The sequence below is a fragment of the Leucoraja erinacea genome, chromosome 4 (assembly GCF_028641065.1).
Source record: "Leucoraja erinacea ecotype New England chromosome 4, Leri_hhj_1, whole genome shotgun sequence".
Lineage (NCBI taxonomy): Eukaryota > Metazoa > Chordata > Chondrichthyes > Rajiformes > Rajidae > Leucoraja > Leucoraja erinaceus.
Genome location: NC_073380.1, coordinates 63775269 through 63796093, shown reverse-complemented (window position 1 = coordinate 63796093; position 20825 = coordinate 63775269). Strand labels below are relative to the sequence as shown.

Genomic DNA, 20825 nt, shown 5'->3' with positions numbered 1-20825 from the left:
AAGGGTTCAGAGAAGATTTATGAGAATGTTGCAAGGGCTAGGGGGTGTGAGCTATAGGGAAAGGTTGAGTAGGCTGGGTCTCTGTTCCGTGGAGCACAGGAGGATGAGGGGTGATCTTATAAAGGTGTACAAGATCATGGGAGGAATAGATGGGGTTGATGCACAGAGTTTCTTGCCCTGAGTAGGGGAATCTAGGACCATAGGTTCAAGATGAAGGGGAAAAGATTTAGTAGTAAACTGAGGGGTAACTTTTTCACACACAGGGTTGTGGGTGTATGGAACAAGCTGCCAGATGTAGTTGAGGCTGGGAATATCCCAACATTAAAGAAGGTATTCAAGAAGGAACTGCAGATGCTGGAAGATCAAAGGTACACAAAAATGCTGGAGAAATTCAGCGGGTGCAGCAGCATCTATGGAGCGAAGGAAATAGGCGACGTTTCGGGCCAAAACCCTTCTTCAGACTGATAGAGGGGTGGGGGGGAGAAGGAAGGAAAAAGGGAGGAGGAGGAGCCCGAGGACGGGGGATGGGAGGAGACAGCTCGAGGGTTAAGGAAGGGGAGGAGACAGCAAGGGCTAGCAAAACTGGGAGAATTCAACGTTCATGCCATCCGGAAGCAAGCAACCCAGGCGGAATATGAGGTGCTGTTCCTCCAATTTCCGGTGTTGCTCACTGTGGCAATGGAGGAGACCCAGGACAGAGAGGTCGGAGTGGGAATGGTTAAAGAAGGTACATGGATATAACAAGTTTGGAAGGGTATAGACCAAGCGCAGGCAGGTGGGACTAGTGTAGCTGGGATATTGTTGGCCGGTGTGGGCAAGTTGGGCTAAAGGGCCTGTTTCCACACTGTATCACTCTATGACCATGACTATGACTGAATGTTGTTGGAGCTGTGCTTGGCTACACACTCGGGGGTATAGAGGGAGTAGAGCAGGGGATTGCGCACACAGCGTTGAGGTACTCCTGTACTAATGATTATCGAAGAGGAAGATAGACACAAAATGCTGGAGTAACTCAGCGGGACGGGGAGCATCTCTGGATAGAGGGAATGGGTGACATTTCGGGTCGAGACCCTTCATCAAAGAGGAAGTATCGTTTCCAATTTTTACTGATTGTAGTCTGCCAATTTGAATGTCGAGAATCCAATTGCACAGGATAGAGCAGAGTCTTGCCTGAGTATTGATAATAGACTCATGGGAGATAATTCAGTTAAATATTATCAACATCACACCAATCTAACTACTTGCACAAATTCACAGAATAAATTGCTTGATAAGTATAGGTAACCGTTCCGAGTCATTGAGGCCATTAATCTATTCCACAAACACGTTTTTGTTTGGTTTAAAATAATAAAAGTCCATTGTGCTCACTCATTAATTACATGCCTTTGTTTTGATGAGAAAAGTATTTGAACCCTTGGCTGACTCTGTGGTATTTATTTACTTTTTGTTGGTCATGCATACTGAGCAAACAGGGACCCAGGAAACTGCAGTCTTTATTTCATTGCCACAGAGGCTTTATTGAAACAAACTACTGGGACTGGGCTTTTTATAAAGAACACAACTGATCTTCTGACAAAATAATCCGAAATAAGATTAAAATAACTTATCACAGTTATGTTTTTATACGCATTTCCCACAAAGTTAAAAAAACAAAACGACACATCCCAGGACATTGGACAATTTAAAAGCAAATATCCCTCTTGTCTTCTTTGTGCACCAGTGCACTATGTGCCTCTGACATATCCATTGGTGTCCAACCATGTTCCACAATTGCTCCACAATTTTCAGTCACGCAAGCATGGCCTGCGTAGTCCGAGTCTCTCTGGCGGATACAGGCCATCGCTGTAACTCTGAAGCCCGCTTCAGGATGACTTCAACTAACCTGCTTTCCTTCTTTTCCCCCTATCAGCCATCTACCTGTCAGCAACTCAACACATCCTGATCACATTTGACAAACTATTCTCAACCAAATGCCCCACATCCAAATAATGGTCACACTCCATTCCCCTGACATACTTGTTGCCAAGCCCGATCAACTGATCCTCGATACCTGATCCTTGCCCTGATTCCTCCACTTGCTAACATGATTCCTGACCTTGCCCATTACCCAACCCCCCCACCCTCCCCTGGGACTCTATACCCTGGGGTGACTTACTATCTTCCCACTAGCCCACCCCAGCCCATCCCTGACATTGACTGATTTCCTTCGTGCACTCTGCACTGTTAAGATCAACTTTAATGTGAGTGTCTCGCTTTCATCTGCGCATTTCATTTTCCACATAATTTATTGGAAAGATTGAATTGCAATGGGATAGATTGTCTCAGGATGAAATTTCCTTATGCTGTTAACTTGTCAGAGTTAGGGACTTTGTCCAAATACAACAAGATCAAGCTCATTTTCTTGCCTTCTGCAACCAGATAAATGACTAACACTGTTTTCAAGAAGAAACTGCAGATGCTGGAAGATCGAAGGTACACAAAATTGCTGGAGAAACTCAGCGGGTGCAGCTTCTCCAGCAAAGCGTAGGTTGGGCGATCGTTTCGCCGAACACCTCCGCTCAGTCCGCAATAACCAACCTGACCTCCCGGTGGCTCAGCACTTCAACTCCCCCTCCCATTCCCAATCCGACCTTTCTGTCCTGGGTCTCCTCCATTGCCAGAATGAGCAACACCGGAAATTGGAGGAACAGCACCTCATATTCCGCCTGGGGACCTTGCGTCCGGATGGCATTAACATTGAATTCTCCCAATTTTGCTAGCCCTTGTTGTCTCCTCCCCTTCCTTAACCCTCTAGCTGTCTCCTCCCACCCTCCCATCCGCCCGCCCTCGGGCTCCTCCTCCTCCCCTTTTCCTTCCTTCTCCCCCCCCCCCCCCCATCAGTCTGAAGAAGGGTTTCGGCCCGAAACGTCGCCTATTTCCTTCGCTCCATAGATGCTGCTGCACCCGCTGAGTTTCTCCAGCAATTTTGTGTACCAAATGACTAACACTGGCAGTTCTCACACTTCATTGATTGCTGTTTGGAGGAGGATTACGTGAGGGTGATAAGAATTTGGGAATGTGCTCCAGAAATGTTGGTACCTTGAAAAAGACCTGAATAAATCAGTTCTGTAAAAAAATGTTTAAAAATTAATAATTTCAGCAGCTCATTTTGAAATGCAGGCTTATTCAGTTTAATCCTACATTGTGTATGGCAAAACCGTTAATTTTATATTTGTCATGTAACTACATTAACACATCAGGATAAATGCAATGTTCTTTGAACAACGTCTATTAGCTGTGGGCTGAAAACCGATAAATAGGATAAGATTCATCAGCTATATTTATCAGTTAAAATGTGTTGGAAGGAACTGCAGTCGCTGTTTTAAACCGAAGATAGACACAAAAAGCTGGAGGAACCTAGCAGGACAGACAGCATCTCTGGAGAGAAGGAATTGATGACTTTTCAGGTGTAGACTGAAGAAGGGTCGAGACCCAAAACGTCACCCATTTCTTCTCTCCAGAAATTCTGCCTGTCCTGCTGAATTACTCCAGCTTTTAGTGTCTATCTTATGTTTATCAGTTATCTTGATTGGCATCAGCGCTTCTTGTACATAAACCTGACGGTTCAAACCAGCTGCATGATGATTGGATTTTGGAGGCTGGGAAAAAGCTGGCAATCTGCAGACAGTACTGATAACTGTGGACAGGTGCAAATGCTATAGAGCAGCTGAAGCCTGACATTTTCTTGCATGATTGCATCTGCAAATTTCCTGTTCAGTTAGTGGTGTATCTAACTATTTAGAGAAAGGGACTTTGTAGATGATAGGAAATTATACATTTTTTAGTGAGAAAATGCTTTTGGGAAAGATGTTAAGAACATTTATTAGCCTACAACTTCACATAGGTCATTTTTATTGAGTAAGAAGTTTTGCTGCTCAGAAAATAAGTAAAATAGTCCTTGTCTTTTTTTCCTTATCAGACTATAATAACTATACATTGCAAAATTATAGTGAATAACCAACCATTCCTGTTCTTTAGCATTTTTTGAAGGAGGTGATTCAGAAGGGTAAAATTAAAAATGCATTCAACCAATGTTTTCAGATCTAAGGTTCCATACCAACTTGTCATTTCTTCTTTCACTTAATCCTTACCTCCCTCAAAGGGTTGTCTAGTTCAACCACACCTTTAAGGCAGTCACATTGAACTGCAAATCCTTATAAACATGTAGGCATTGTCAGCTTTTCCATAAGCATGTTATTACAACTTTGAATGATTAGATTCCAATTAGAGGCTTTGACAGAACAAAAAACAAGAGTTTAATTAAGCACATTTTTTTTCTCTCTTGTGCTTAGCAGTACTTAGTTCTCATTGGTTGCACAACAAATTTAGCACCAAGGAATCAGCATAATTACAGTATTTACCAGACCACTCAAAATCCTCGTTTCAGATTAGACCCAATTTCATTCCTTTGCAGCCTTAATTATAAGTGAAACTTCCTTTTAATTGAAGATATCGGAGAAAGCCTTTGAGCTTTTAAATAGAAGCTTTCTTGTTGCTTGGGAAATGTGACCTATGGGAAGAATGAATAAATTTAGTGAATGTACAGCTCTTATTTCAAAACCAATCAAAGGAATATTTCAACTGTTTGACCACTGATATATCGCACCAAAGCCACGTTTAACAATTAATTGGACATTTGTATATGATTTTCCCCCTCTATTTCCAATAAAAGGTACATATATTGGTTATGGTGGGGGAAGTGTATTTTGTCAGCAGACTTTCTTAATGAGAGGGCAGTAGCAGGTCAAAAACGTTTTTTTTTTAAGCTGCACTTTGATTGTATTTAATGCCCCAAAATGCACAGGATAGAGCAGATTCAAGAAGGCGTTGATACAGCTGTCCATTACTCACCTTTATAAATGGATTTAGTTTAGTTTAGTTAGACATCGTGTGGAAACGAGCCTTTCGGACCACTGAGTCTGCGTCGACCAGCAATTCCCGTATTCTAACAGTATCCTACACACATGGGACAATTTACAATTTTACAAAATCTTTGGAGTGTGGGAGGAAACCAGAGTTCCCAGAGAAACCCCACGCAGGTCACTGGGAAAGTGTACAAACTCCGTACAAACAGCAACCGTAGTGAGAATCGAACCCGCATCTCTGGCGCTGTAAGACAGCAACTCTACTGCTGCAACACCTTGCCACGCTGTTAGAGCGGTTAGAACCAAAGTCATGAAGGTGACTTGGATAGGCTGGGTGAGTGGGCAAATGCATGGCAGATGCAATATAATGTGGATAAATGTGAGGTTATCCATTTTGGTGGCAAAAACAGGAAAGTAGACTATTATCTGAATGGTGGCCGATTAGGAAAAGGGGAGATGCAACGAGACCTGGGTGTCATGGTACACCAGTCATTGAAAGTAGGCATGCAGGTGCAGTAGGCAGTGAAGAAAGCAAATGGTATATTAGCATTCATAGCAAAAGGATTTGAGTATAGGAGCAGGGAGGTTCTACTGCAGTTTACAGGGCCTTGGTGAGACCACACCTGGAGTATTGTGTACAGTTTTGGTCTCCTAATCTGAGGAAAGACATTCTTGCCCTAGATGGAGTACAGAGAAGGTTTACCAGACTGATTCCTGGGATGGCAGGACTTTCATATAAAGAAAGACTGGATAGACTCGGCTTGTACTCGCTAGAATTTAGAAGATTGAGGGGCAACTTATAAAAACGTACAAAATTCTTAAGGGGTTGGACAGGCTAGATACATGAAGATTGTTCCCGATGTTGGGGAAGTCCAGAACAAGGGGACACAGTTTAAGGATAAGGGGGAAGTCATTTAGGACCGAGATGGGAAAAACATTTTTCACACAGAGTGGTGAATCTGTGGAATTCTCTGCCACAGAAGGTAGTTGAGGCCAGTTCATTGGCTATATTTAAGAGGGAGTTAGATGCGGCCCTTGTGGCTAAAATGATCAGGGGGTATGGAGAGAAGGCAGGTACAGGATACTGAGTTGGATGATCAGCCATGATCATATTGAATGGCGGTGCAGGCTCGAAGGGCCGAATAGCCTACTCCTGCACCTATTTTCTATGTTTCTATAAGCAAAATGTATTTTTGCAGTGTTTTATCAATGTTGGAATCCATACACCTGCAAAAATACATACGATCAGGAGGATATTCATTCTAAGTATTGATAAAATAAAAATCCTCAGCCACATTTAAGTGTTGGACAATTTACATAACATTTTATTTCTGCTATACTGCGTTTTTATTGCTCAAACAGTTTGAAAGAGTGTGGAATGCCTGGAGAACATTCGGAACTCTTTGGCAGTGTACATTTTCATCACTGAGCCCTCCCTGTGGAGATATCAGAAGGAATAAGTGCCTAAAACAGGAGTGCAGGGATAAAGACCAATAGGATGAGGATTTAGAACCCTTCCCTCCAAGAGTTACCAAACCCAGGATGATATACTGGCGCTTCTCAAAGAAACGGTGCATAAGGAAGTTGAGCTTCTTTCAGGAAGTTGTCATAGGTTTGTGGCAACTTTTGCAACAGATTCTCCAACTATCTAACAGAACCAATACAGCCTCTTGCAAATAGGTTAAGTGTAACTTTCAATGTTTCATCTCACCTGCAGGCTGCCAGAGGGGATTTTGGTAATATTAATCAGTCTATCACTCATAGTCGCAAACAAACAAAAAATGGCATTATATTTTGGGTGATCACATGGTTTTATCTCATAGCCTTTAGGCACATGAAAGCGGTAGAACAGAACACAAGGGTTTCTGCCAGCTTCAACATGATCCCACCACCAATTACATCTTCCCCTTGCATTTGCAGGCACCACTCGCTTCATGACGGCCTGGTCTGCTTCCCCATGCCCAACCAGCACTCCATATCCCAGAACATCTTTTCCATGGAACTTGCGGAGATGCAACACCTTGCCCTTTCACCTCGTACCTTCCCATCACCCAGAGTCGCAAACAATCGGCCCTGGTGAAGCAACAATTCACTTGCACTTCTTCCAGTCCATCTAGCGTATTCACAATTCACCAGGTGGCCTCCTCTACATTGGAGAAACCAAACACCGATTTGGTAACAGCTTTGCAGAAGGCTTTCAGTTCATAGGGATAGACAATAGACAATAGGTGCAGGAGTAGGCCATTCGACCTTCGAGCCAGCACTGCCATTCACTGTGATCATGGCTGATGATACTGAACTTCTTGTTGCCAACCACTTTCATTTTCAACCCTATTCCCATTCCAACCTGTCTTTGGCTTCTTCCGCTGCTATGGTGAGGACTATGGTAAATCTGGAAAAAAGAACCTTTATCCTCCGTCTATGCCCTTTCAACCCTCTGGAATGAACATTGAATTTTCCCACCTTTTGGTAAACTGCTGTCTCATTGCTTTCCATTATCACACTCATGTCCCTTTCTCGCCCAGTCGCTTTCAAACGTCTCCTTATCACCTGATCTGTGGGAAAAAGCAAATTGCTAGAGGAACTCAGTGGGTCAAGTAGATAGGTGGACACAGAGGGATAGTCAATGTTTCAGGTCAAGGCTCTCTGTCTCCGTTAAGCTATCTCCAGATAGAGCTTTCTCTTGCACACCATTGCCTCCCTCCCGCTCTCCCCCAGCTCTGATTTGAAAATGGTAAACCCTCCACTCTTTCCTCAGTTATGAGGAAGAGTCACTGACCGGATTATATTACCTTTTTTTGAAATGCCACAGATGTTGCTCGACTGGATGAGTTCTTCCAATATATTCATTTTATTTTAGAACTTTGGGATTTGGGAGATTTACAATATTTCCCCCTGACCAGGGCAACACTGAATGTGGCCATGTTACTGTGCAATCAACATCACATAGTGCCGTTATTACATTCACCACTGACTGAATGTACTGAGAATTCAATAGAAGGAAACCATTGATGGCTGTTTATACAGTTTGAAATGTAAACCACATTAACATTCGATAGATATTATATGTGGATGGAAATCATTGGTGGTCCTTGGATCTGATGTTCTAAGAAACCAAATAGATCTAAAATTGTGTTTTTTTCATAGATAGCTTTAAAAATTCATCGTTTCCCTTACTTAGCCACATGTGTTCAAACTACATTTTAACATGTCTTTGACCACATGCAAACCAGGCAGCAAAGCTCAGAATCACCAATGCCAAAGGCTGGTATGTTGATGGAATTTACTTTTGTGGCCAATTGTTTGGAAAGGACAGCGTTAAGCCTTTGAAGACAAATCCCAAATCAGAATGATCTATTAACATTAGAAGCTGGAAAATTTAAACCTGGCTCCTGAAGATTCCTAGTGATCCACAGGGACAAAAAGTTTGGTCTTCCTACTGTAGCCAATGAAAGTTGTTTTCTTATTTGCTCTTATTTGCTTTTTTGTGTGTATGCCTTTGATATAGGATCCACCCACATCAGTGTCACTTGGGCTACGAATGGAAGAAATGATCTTCAACTTGGCAGACACACATCTCTTTTTTAACGATTTAGAAGTAAGTGGAGATTTTTTTTAAACGTCCAGCATTCATTTAATGTATACCATGGCCACAAAAACACATCACAGAATTAGTCATTGTATCACTGACTGACAGATGAATGCGATTAATGAACTCGCCAAAACAGTTGGTTTTGTTCAGTCCTTGGCTTAATTAATACTGTAAGGATGTTCCTGAAAATATTTCCGTGTTCAAGAAGGAACTGCAGATTTTGGAAGATTGAAGGTACACATAAATGCTGGAGAAACTCAGCGGGTGCAGCAGCATCTATGGAGTGAAGGAAATAGGTGAGACTAAGCGGAGGTTGGGCGATCGTTTCGCCGCACACCGCCGCTCAGTCCGCAATAACCTACCTGAACTCCCGGTGGCTCAGCACTTCAACTCCCCCTCCAATTCCCAATCCGACCTCTCTGTCCTGGGTCTCCTCCATTGCCAGAGTGAGCAACACCGGAAATTGGAGGAACAGCACCTCATATTCCGCCTGGGTTGCTTGCGTCCGGTTGGCATGAACATTGAATTCTCCCAATTTTGCTGTCTCCTCCCCTTCCTTAACCCTCGAGCTGTCTCCTCCCATCCCCCTGCCCTCGGGCTCCTCCTCCTCCCTTTTTCCTTCCTTCTCCCCCCCCCCCCCCATCAGTCTGAAGAAGGGTTTCAGCCCGAAACGTCACCTATTTTCTTCGCTCCATAGATGCTGCTGCACCTGCTGAGTTTCTCTAGCATTTTTGTGTACCTTCTGAAAATATTTTCATCTGATGAGCTGAAGGATGTTTAAAATGTGCTTGAATGAGTCTCTTATTGTTTGCATTGGCCCATAAATCAATTGTAATGTTTTAGCTAGACCATAATGTGAAATGAGTTGTTATTTTGCTGCTATTCAATAATAACATATTGCACATCATCTTGGTGCCATTCCTACTGAGCGTTAATATACAAATGGCAAAATCCATTTAATCACATAGAAGCTGAATTTGGCTCAAATTGTTTTAAACACTTGCATTAAAAAAAAACTAATTTACATTGGACCTGTGAGGATGAATAAAATATTCTGATTTATATTTGTGCAAGATTACAGCATCTTTCAATTTGTGGAGATTCTTTTATATCCGTTGATAATCAAAAACTATTAGATTTTTTCCCAGCTGCGGAATTGGTGTTCTACCAACGGGTCTGACTATTGTTAATGTGGAACTGTTGAGAAATTGGGTCTAAATTTGCAGGGAGGCATGAATATACAGCTGCTGTCTTTCAAATGCAAATGGAAGTTTCACTGAATATTCTCAATAATAGTGTATAATTGGATTATTGTTCATAGTTTGTATTATCTTAAAGTGCAGAACATAGACATATAAAAAGGTGCAAAGGGCTGGAGTATCTCAATGGGGCAGGTAACGTCACTGGAGATCATGGACAGGTGAAGAAGCAATACAAGTCTAGTACTCTGCGATCTGGACCAGTTTTAATGATAAACAACTTTGTTCAACAACTTTTCTGTCTATGAAATAGTCACGTTGGTAATATTGCTCTGGGTTTGAATTTGGAGGCCTGCTATTTAAACTAGAACAAGAATTCATGCCATCTCTCCTCCACTTCAGGAATTGGCTGCCTTAGTATTATCTATCTTCACGCATGCGCATAAAGGATAGGAAAGTTGTAGAAGGACATGGACCAAACACGGGGATGTCAGACTAGTGTAGATGGGACATCTTGGTCACCATGACAAATTGAGCCAGGGGGGTTGTTTCCATGTTGTATGATGAGCCTGGTGTAGAGCAAGATTGTCATTTGTCATGGTCATTTCCATCAAGATTGCTGTATTACAAGCAAGTTCATATACAAGAATCTGTATGCATAATAGTTTGGACAGAATCCAATCATCATTTAAGTCACAAATCTATTCCACAGCACAATAAACAATAAGTGCAGGAGTAGCCCATTCGGCCCTTGGAGCCAGCAAGATACAAGATACAAGATACAAGATAGATTTATTCATCACATGTGCCAGATGGCACAGTGAAATGAAATTCCCATACAGCCATACAATAAAAATAAGGGACATAACACGCTATAGGGTTTGACATAAAACATCCCCACACAGCAGAATCAAGGTTTCCCACTGTGTGGGAAGGCACCAAAGTCAGTCTCTTCCTCTATTGTTCACCATGGTCAGGGCCTCCCCGTGCCCTCCGCAGTTGCCGCTACGGGCGGCCCGATGTTCAGGACTGCTCGCTGGGGTGTTGTAAGTCCGACGTCGGGGCTGCGGGACGTCCTCAGCGGCGTGGACACCAGAGTCGGCCCCCTCCTACCGGAGTCGGCGGCTTCCAAAGTCCGCAGGCCGCGCTGGGTGGATACTGCTGCTGGAGACCCTCTGCAAGGCGCCCCAGGACTGCGCGATGTTGGTCAGTACTTCCCGCGTTGGAAGCTCTCCGCACCAGAGCTCCACAATGTTGGAGTAGCGGCTCAACGCTTCGGAGCTCCAATCGGCGACCCAGGTAGGCATCGCCCGCTCCACGGTGACTCCAACGCTGCGTCGCAGCTGTAGCAGCCCTGGTCCGGTTCCCAGTCCCAGGCAGGAAAGGCCGCTCCGATCCAGCTGGTAGGCCGCGAGTTGGGGGGCGAGGACGCGACTCGGAGAAATAGTCGCGTCCCCGCCAGGAAGAGACTGGGAAGCGGTTTCCCCCTTACCCTGCCCCCCTCCCCCACATAGAAAAGTTAAAGTTTCCCCCAACATAACACTTTAGACTAACTAAAAATAATAAAAAAGATTGAAATAACAGACAGGCTGTAGGCAGAGGCTGCTGCCAGTGCAGCGCCCCCTTGGGTGTATTTCCGCTGATCATCATTTCATGGCTGATCATCCACAATCAGTACCCTGTTCCTGCCTTCTCTCCATATCCCCTAATTCTGCTATCCCCAAGAGCTCTATTTAACTCTCTCTTGAAAGCATCCAGAGAACCAGCCTCCACCGCCCTCTGAGGCAGCGAATTCCACACACTCACAACTCTCTGTGTGAAAAAGCACATGGTTTAAGAACTCATCAAAATTTAAATGTGGGGATGAATTCTTTAATGAAACAGGATATAGGCATGGACAGATTTCCCCATGTTTTGATTCCTTGTGCCAAACTTGAAGCTGCTATTATATCTGCTTTTTCAAATGACTGAAATAATCCTTTATTGGAAAGAGAACTTCTTTGGTTTTCTCTGGGATTAGTGAGCATATGGTAAGTCTCAATGCCAGTCTCTTTAACAGACTCGTACTCTGCTGCAGCAGTAATTAGTTCCTGCACATTCTGAATGTGATCCTGGATTTTGAGAATCATTCTGAGCATTAAAAGCAGGGCTTCCAACTCTCACGCTTTGAGCGTGACACTCACTCATTTCAGCCAATTCTCACGCCCTCACGCTGAAGACAGAATTCTCACGCTGACAGGCTGTCTTCAGTCCCTGCACAGCAAAGATCCTATAGCGGAGCTACAGCGGAGCTAGCATCTTTGCTGCACAGTTTGTCTCAAGTTTGCGCCGCATGACAGCGATCTGCACGGATTGGGGAAGCGCGTCGGTCCCGGGCAGTGGGTGTCAGCGCTTTTGTGAGCCGTCTGCGAGCGCTGCGCTTCCGGCTGCCGCGGCAACCTCGCTCCCTCCCTCCCTCCTGCCCTTCAACTCACACGGCAGAGCCAGCGCCGCCAATCCACGCTACATCGTGCCCGCCAGACTCCCCATTGGGCGGCCGGGGAAAGAGAGGGAGGAGAGAAAGAGAGAGAAAGAAAAAAAGGGAGGGATGGAGGCAAATAGAGACGGGGAGGGAATGTAGTGAGGGATTGAAGGAAGGGAAGGAGAAAGAGGAAGCGAGAGGAAAAAGAGGGAGGGGAGGAAAGAGAGGGAGGGAGGGGGAGGATGGGGGGGAAGGAAAGGTGTGTGTGTGTGTATCCCTGTGTGTGTGTCTCTCTCTCTCTCTCCCTCCCTGTGTGTGTCTCCCTGTGTGCGTGTGTGTGTGTCTTCCTGTGTGTGTGTCTCCCTGTGTGTGTATGTGTCTCCGTGTGTGTGTGTGTCTCGCTGTGTGTGTGCGTATCCCCCTGTGTGTGTGTGCATGTCTGTGTGTCTCCCCGTGTGTGTCTCTCCCTGTGTGTGTGTCTCTCCCGCTGTGTGTGTCTCTCTGTGTCTGTGTGTGTGTGTGTGTGTCTCTCTGTGTGTGTGTGTCTCCCTGTGTGTGTGTGTGTCTCCCTGTGTGTGTGTGTCTCCGTGTGTGTGTGTGTGTCTCCGTGTGTGTGTGTGTGTCTCCGTGTGTGTGTGTGTGTGTGTCCCCTGTGTGTGTGTGTGCATGTCTGTGTGTCTCCCTGTGAGTGTGTGTCTCCCTGTGAGTGTGTGTCTCCCTGGGTGTGTGTCTCCCTGAAAGTGTGTGCATGTCTGTGTGTCTCCCTGTGTGTGTGTGTCCCTGTGTGTGTGTGTCCCTGTGTGTGTGTCTCCCGGTGTGTGTGTCTCCCTGTGTGTGTGTCTCCCTGTGTGTGTGTGTCTGTGTGTGTCCCTGTGTGTGTGTGTCCCTGTGTGTGTGTATGTGTCTCCCTGTGTGTGTGTGTGTGTGTGTGTATCCCTGTATGTGTGTGTGTGTGTCTCCCCGTGTGTGTGTGTCTCCCCATGTGTGTGTGTGTCTCCCATGTGTGTGTGTCTCCCCGTGTGTGTGTGTCTCCCCGTGTGTGTGTGTGTGTTTGTCTCCCGGTGTGTGTGCGTGTGTGTGTCTGTCACCCTGTGTGTGTGTGTGTCTGTCTCCCTGTGTGTGTGTGTGTGTGTGTGTGTCTTCTTTTGTGTATGTGTCTCCCTGTGCATCTGTTGTCACATCCTGGCCTTAGACAGGGCTGCCAACTCTCAGGCTTTGAGCTTTGAGCGCTTTGAGCGTGAGAGTCACGCATTTCAGCCAATTCTCACGCTGATGACAGAATTCTCACGCTGTCTTCAGTCCCTGTACAGTTTGTCTTTTTGCGCCATATCACAACGATCTGTGCAGTCTGGGGAAGCGCGTCAGTTGGCGGCTGTGAGTGACGTTGCATTTCTTCTCTTCTCTTCTTTCTTGGTTGGATGTGCAGCTGCCGACAACATGAAGCAGCCGGAGATAAAACTAACCAGGTGAATCTGTTGTAAAACATGGGGAGGACCACAATGAAGCCAAACATCTAGGACAGGGTTTGGCAACCTACGGCACACGGGCCGTAGCCCAAAAAACCTGAACACCCTCTCCCCATCCCCCCCCCCGGTCGCAACGCTCCCTTGCAATTTCTCACTCTCAACTCTCATCCAATGTTGGCAGTCCTGTTAAAAGAACACTTTACTTGCTTATATACACAGTGCAAAAACCAGCAAGGTTGATTGTAGTATCCTGAGCCAGCTAAATGTCCTGTCTCAGCAAGCTGCCATTATGTCACATTTTCCATTTAAATAGTACTGTTGCTGGATTCAAAGCGGTTCTGTTTTTATACATGCTCTCCAGTGTGTTAAATCTTCCTATTATCAACTCTTCTCTTGGTACTACAGGCGACTGCTTTCCTTTCAAAATTACTGTTACAGGCACAGCTGGGGCAGAGGTAGAGTTCTGCCTTACAGCGCCTGAGACCAGGGTTAATTCTTGACCATAGTTGCTGTCTAGGCGGACTTTGTACATTTTCCTCTGGGTTTTCCCTGGGTGCTCCGGTCTCCTCCCACACACCAAAGACATACAGGTTTGTAGGTTAATTGGCTTTTGTAAATTCTCCCTAATCTGCAGGTTAGTGTACAGGGTGATCGCTGGTCGATGTGGACTCGGTGGGCCAAAGGACCTGTATCCACGCTGTATCTCTAAAGTCTAAAGCTCACTGTGTATCAGGAAAACCCCAATGTCTGAGCCATTTTCTCTTTGCCGACTGGAGAGTTTTAAAAGCGTGTGGTCAGTGCCATTGAACAGCAAAGTTCAGCAGTGTTTTGAAAAGTTTCTTAAAGCCACATTTTTTTCTGGAGCCATTGTTCATTGCTTGCTTTGACTAACCTTGTCACCAGTTGCACTGCATTTGGGATGGAGTTGAGCCAGTTTTGCTGAGCAAGTAAATATTATTGATAATAATTTCAAGAATATACATGAGCTTCACAATTAATGTGGGTATACTCTAATGCAGATTAACAAAACTCTATCAGAAAGATAGACCCAGAATGCTAGAATATCTCAGCGGGTCAGGCAGCATCTCTGGAGAAAAAGAATAGATGACGTTTTGGGTTGGAACCCTTCTTCAGATTGAAAGCAGAGGTTGGGGTGGGGTCGGGAATAAACTGGAGGCATGAAAAGGCCACAACAAATTGAGGCCGGCAACATTTAACTTCATGAAGCGTGGTGCCCATATGGCCCATTATTGGCTGGGGAAGACCTCAGGATGGGTGAAGCCCATCTTTTCACCAGAGATGCTGCCTGACCAACTGCATTACTTCAGCATTTTGTGTCTGGCTTCGGTATAAACCGGCATCTGCAGTTCCTTCCTAGACAAAAAACGATCACATGTTTGTAGCACAGGTCTAGTGATGTATTACATCACATGAACACATCACATCACATCACATCACATGGGTTTGGACCAAGATGGCGGCGCGCACGGTCGCAGCGGCTCACGGCTCCCGGACTCGGTGCTCTTTTTTGTTGTTTGTGTACGTTGTGTTGTCCGTGTACGTCTTTGCAGTCGGTTCTGCGAACACCCGCTACACCCGCTACTCCCGACAGAACCTCGTGGATATCGGTGACCAGCGTCAGTCTGCGGTTTCGGGTGTCTTCCATCGCAAGTATAACATCCCGGGCGACATAGCAAGACCACCGGGGTCCCCGTGGATTGTTGTCGGGTCTAGGAGGCGGCGCAGACGGAGGAGGGAGAGGAAGCAGAAGCGAGGCCGCAGGTCCGGTGCTTTGCTAAGGCTAAGGAATCGACCACACAAGCCACCTCTACCGAGCCTGTATCTCTCCAACGCCAGATCCCTGGTTCACAAAATGGACGACCTGGAAGTACAACTCGCCGGAAATCGATATGTCCGCGACTGCTGTGTTATGATTATCACCGAAACCTGGCTTCACCCGGGGATACCTGATGCTAGCATGCAGCTAGCAGGTCGCTTTCTGCTCCGCGGGGACAGGACTATGGACTCCGGTAAGAGCAGGGGAGGGGGTCTCTGTATATACGTGCATGAGAATTGGTGCAACAACGGGACAATCATAGCCAATCATTGTTCCCCTGACCTCGAGTACATGTCTGTAAGATGCCGGCCTTTTTTTCTACCGAGAGAACTAACAGTCGTGATTGTCACGGCTGTGTATATTCCACCTGACGCCAATGTAAACAAGGCGCTCTCTCTCCTGCTGAACACCATTAATGAACAGCAGCGGGATCACCCCGAAGGTGTTCACATAATCGCAGGGGACTTTAATAAGGCCAACTTGAAGACTGTACTGCCGAAATTCTACCAACATGTCAAGTGTTCTACCAGAGGGGTGAACACGCTGGATCATGTCTACACCAATATCAAGCACGCGTATAGAGCCATCCCCCTCCCCCAACTCGGCCAGTCAGATCATCTCTCCCTCCTGCTCTCTCCAGCCTACACCCCCCTCAGACGCAGTGCCAGGCCCACCATAAGATCTGTTACAACCTGGCCTGAAAATGCACTCTCCAATCTACAGGACTGCTTTACACAGACAAACTGGGACATATTCGAACACCAGGATCTGGAAACTCTCACAGAATCGGTGCTGGACTATATCAAGTTCTGCATCGGAAATGTGACTGTAGACAAAAGCATACGGGTTTTCCCAAACCAGAAACCCTGGATGTCCAGCCAGGTCCGCACACTCCTCAGAGCCCGCGATGCTGCCTTCAGGTCAGGTGACAGAGCTCTGTACAGGGCTGCTCGAGCCGATCTGAAAAGTGGTATTAAAAAAGCCAAGGCGGACCATAAGAGGAGCATAGAGTCCCACTTGTCCAGCAATAATACACGGGAGGTATGGCGGGGCATACAAGACATTACCAACTACAGAGGCTGTGCCACAAAGTCAGAAGACCTGAGTGCGCCGCTGGCAGAAAAGCTAAATTGCTTCTTCTCCCGCTTTGAAACATCAAAACAGCAGCACTCACCTGCTACAGCCCTGTTTCCACCCTCACCTAGCTCCTGTACTACTCCACTCACTGTCAAGGAACACGATGTCAGACGGGTGCTCCTGGCAGTGAACCCCAAGAAGGCTACCGGCCCAGATGGAGTCCCTGGTAAGGTGCTCAAAGCGTGCGCCCACCAGCTCACTGCCATCTTCACCAGAATTTTCAACCTCTCCCTGGCCCAGGCAGTTATTCCGTCCTGCCTAAAATCAGCCACAATCGTCCCTGTGCCGAAGAAGTCTACCATCACCAGCCTTAATGACTACCGTCCTGTGGCCCTCACTCCGGTAATCACGAAGTGCTTCGAGAGGTTGGTCCTCCAGCACATCAAGGACTATCTACCACCAGACCTCGACCCCCACCAATTCGCCTATCGCCAAAACAGATCCACAGAAGACGCCATCACCGTAGCTCTCCACTCTGTGCTGAGCCATCTGGAGCAGGGGCAGAGCTACGTCCGGATGCTCTTTGTGGATTTTAGTTCAGCCTTTAATACAATCATTCCGGACATTCTCATAGGTAAACTGGTCACTCTCGGCCTCCCCACTGTCACATGTGCCTGGATAAAGGATTTCCTCACCAACCGGCCCCAGACTGTGAGACTCGGCCCCCACCTCTCCTCCACTCGCAGGTTGAGTACCGGTTCCCCACAGGGCTGTGTGCTAAGCCCCCTCTTATACTGTCTCTACACCTACGACTGTAGTCCGGCCCACAACAACAACCGCATCGTCAAATTTGCTGACGACACTACTGTGGTCGGACTTATTTCGAAGGGAGATGAGGCAGCCTACAGAGAGGAGGTCCTGAAGTTGACAACCTGGTGCTCAGAAAACAATCTGGCTCTGAACACCAGGAAAACAAAAGAGCTCATTGTCGACTTCAGGAGGCACAGCACCGACTTAGCCCCCCTACACATCAACGGCGAGTGTGTGGAGAGGGTCAACACCTTCCGGTTTCTCGGCGTCCATATCGCTGCTGACATCTCCTGGACGGACAACACGACAGCGGTCATCAAGAAGGCTCAGCAGCGGCTGCACTTCCTGAGGGTCCTCAGGAAGCACAACCTGGACTCTAACCTGCTGCTGACCTTCTACCGCTCGTCCATCGAGAGCCTGCTGACATACTGCATTACAGCATGGTATGGCAGCTGCACCATGGCAGACAGGGAGAGGCTTCAGAGGGTAACCAGGACAGCGCAGAGGATCATTGGCTGCCCTCTCCGCTCCCTGATGGACATCTACACCTCCCGCTGCCTTAGCAGGGCAAAGAAGATAATCCAAGACAGCTCCCATCCTGCGTTTGGACTGTTCGACCTGCTGCCCTCTGGAAGGCGCTATAGGTGCATCAAATCCAGGACAAACAGACTCAGGAATAGTTGCTTTCCAAGAATTATATCTACTATAAATTCAAATTCACACATGCACTGACTACACCGCCCAACACGGACTTCCATCTGTATATATGTATATATGTATGTAGCGCCGCAGAATTTGTGCACCTATTCCCCCCCCCATCTCCCTTCTGTTTTTTGTTTTTTCTGTTTCTTGTTTTTTGTGCGAAATTGTATGTATGCACTGAGTACGAGCAGCTTTCAGTTTCACTGTACATGTATAGTGACAATAAATGGCATATCTATATCTAACACAGCATACTTACATACTTAGAAATATTCCACCAAAAGGTGATACACATGAAGAGTAGCAGAGAGAGTGAAATGTCACAGATGGTGCAGTATAGGGAGATGAAGAGGAAAAGGAGAAGGGAGGCAAAGGCATCCTCTGTGTGAGCTGTTATGTAAAGACTGATCTGTGAGGACTCACCTTGACAAATCTAACGGGGTCATAATTTATTTGTGACTCCAGTCCGCAACGCAAATCGTGTTCTTAACTGAGACCTCCTTGGCATCCTCCTGCTAGACCACCTGCAGGTAGCTTCCATGCCCAACCCCCAGCCCATGAACACAGATGATCTATCCTGCAATTGTTCACCACCTGTCTATAAGACATGGGTGCAGAATTAGGCAATTATGCGCATCGACTGTTCTCTGCTGTTTAATCATGGCAGATCAATTTTTCCTTCTCAACCCCATTCATCTGCATTCTCCCCATAATCTTTGCCATCACAACTAATCAAGACCCTATAAATCGGTGCTTTGAAAATGTCCAATGCCATAGCTTCCACCACTGTCTGTGGCAATGAATTCCTCCTTCTGGTTAAAGGAATTCCTCCTCATCTCCTTTCTAAAGGTACATCCTTTTATGCCATCCAGCTCTTTCTCAATGAATCTGAGAATAGGCTCCTTGCCCTTTGGAATAACTGGTGTAGGCTGGTGAATAGTAACCACACTTGTCTGTAGCTGGAGGAGGGATGGTACTGTGAATTTACTGTGGCTGATTGATGAAGGACGTTCATTTATAAGGAGATGAGAAGGAATTTCTTTAGTCAGAGGGTGGTGAACCTGTGGAATTCTTTGCCACAGAAGGCTGTGGAGGCAAAGTTAGTGGATATATTTAAGGCAGCGATTGATAGATTCTTGATTGGTACAGGTGTCAGGGGTTATAGGGAAAAGGCAGGAGAATGGGGTTAGCCATGATTGAATGGCAGAGTAGACTTGATGGGCTGAATGGCCAAATTCCACTCCAATCCCCTATGATCTTATGATGAGAACTCAGCTGCTTGGCTGAAGGCTGGCAGCTGCAAGAAATTGAACCAGAGCCCCCCACTCACGGCAGTTGTTGCTGGAAAAACCTTGCACTGCATTAGGGAATTGAACTGTTCTGTCACCTTACATGTGCAGTGCAATGTCCTAATTTTTAATTCAACTGATTTCAAGAATATGGTGGTGCGTACAAGGCTTCATTTACTGCTTATCATTAATTGACAGATATGCAGGCGTTACTCTTTCCGCCACCTCTGTTGTTTGGACAGTGCATAATAAAAGTATTGGTTTAAATTTCTAGGATTTCTGGCACAGTTATGCCGAAGGGATAGAAATTTATTTAGAAGACGTGATGGCACATAACGGAGAGAACCATGGTGGAGTTAGTGTTGGCACAGCAATGCTACTCTGCTTCTTTTCATTGTTAGATGTTAGGAACTGAAATGTCACCCATTCCTTCTCTCCAGAGATGCTGCCTGTCCTGCTGAGTAACTCCAGCTTTTTGTGTCTATCCTATTCACCCTGCTCTTTCTCCTCCTCCATATACCCTGCTGCACACACATTTCTCCTCTTGAACTCGCATCAGTCTGCAGTCCTACCTAATAGCAATAAAATAAATGTCACCATTTTTCAATTAAAAAAACCATGAGGTTTCTTAAACTGCTTTGGAGCCCCAGCAACATACATTGAAATATATATAAATATCAAAATGAGTCTAGAAATTATACAGAACTTAGAGTACAGCACAGGAACAGGCTCTTTGGCCCACTATGTTTGTGCCGAATATAAGGCAAGGTAAACTAATCTCATCTGTCTACACACAATCATACACCTCCAATTTTCCAGAAAATTCTTTGAAAGATATAAGTCGAGATTTTTTTCAATTACAAACCTCTAAAGACCTCTTAGAATAGATACTAAACTTTTACCAATCAATCTCACCGCCATGCCCTTCAACGCAAATTGAGGGCAGAATGCTCCTTTGTTATTTTGTAGAACTATTTGTGGAGTTTATTATGTAAGTGTAATGTTGCTAGCCAGGTCCTCTCTGCTCATTCTGAGCTCCATAAGTAGTTTGATGTTGAAGCACAGCCTGATGCTCAACAGCAAATCAATGACAACGGTGATTTTAGCATTTCCATGTCCCAAGTATAGACCGGAATCTGGATGTTGCTATCAGATGCACAGGGTAATGATGGGGAATGCCAGAAGCCTTGGTATCAATAGCCCACAATCTGGATCTAAGACGCAGATGGTCTTATCCTGAATGGGGTGACATGCAATTCTTTCACATGCAGCTGAACCTATTTGGTAAGCATCGAGTCAGTTGATGTGTAGGAAGGAACTGCAGATGCTGGTGTAATCCGAAGATAGACACAAATTGTTGGAGTAACTCAGCAGGTCGGGTAGCATCTCTGGAGAAGAAGAAGAAGGGTCTCAACCTGAAACGTCACCCATTACTTTTCTCCAGAGATGCTGTCTGACCCACTAAGTCAGTAGATGTGCTGACCACCC

At 45.9% G+C, this 20825-nt stretch overlaps 1 protein-coding gene across 17 annotated transcripts in view; it reads left to right on the top strand.

Annotated features, from left to right (window-relative positions):
* eya1 (EYA transcriptional coactivator and phosphatase 1) overlaps window positions 1–20825 on the top strand; it is a 158795-nt gene that overhangs the window by 76822 nt on the left and 61148 nt on the right. For all 17 annotated transcript variants that reach the window (XR_008723331.1, XR_008723332.1, XM_055634470.1 and 14 more), the window contains one exon: window positions 8413–8502. Coding sequence is in view for 15 of the 17 variants with exons in the window: in XM_055634470.1 (XP_055490445.1) it covers window positions 8413–8502 (90 nt within the window). In the remaining 2 variants the exon portion in view is untranslated. The remainder of the gene's footprint in view (window positions 1–8412; window positions 8503–20825) is intronic.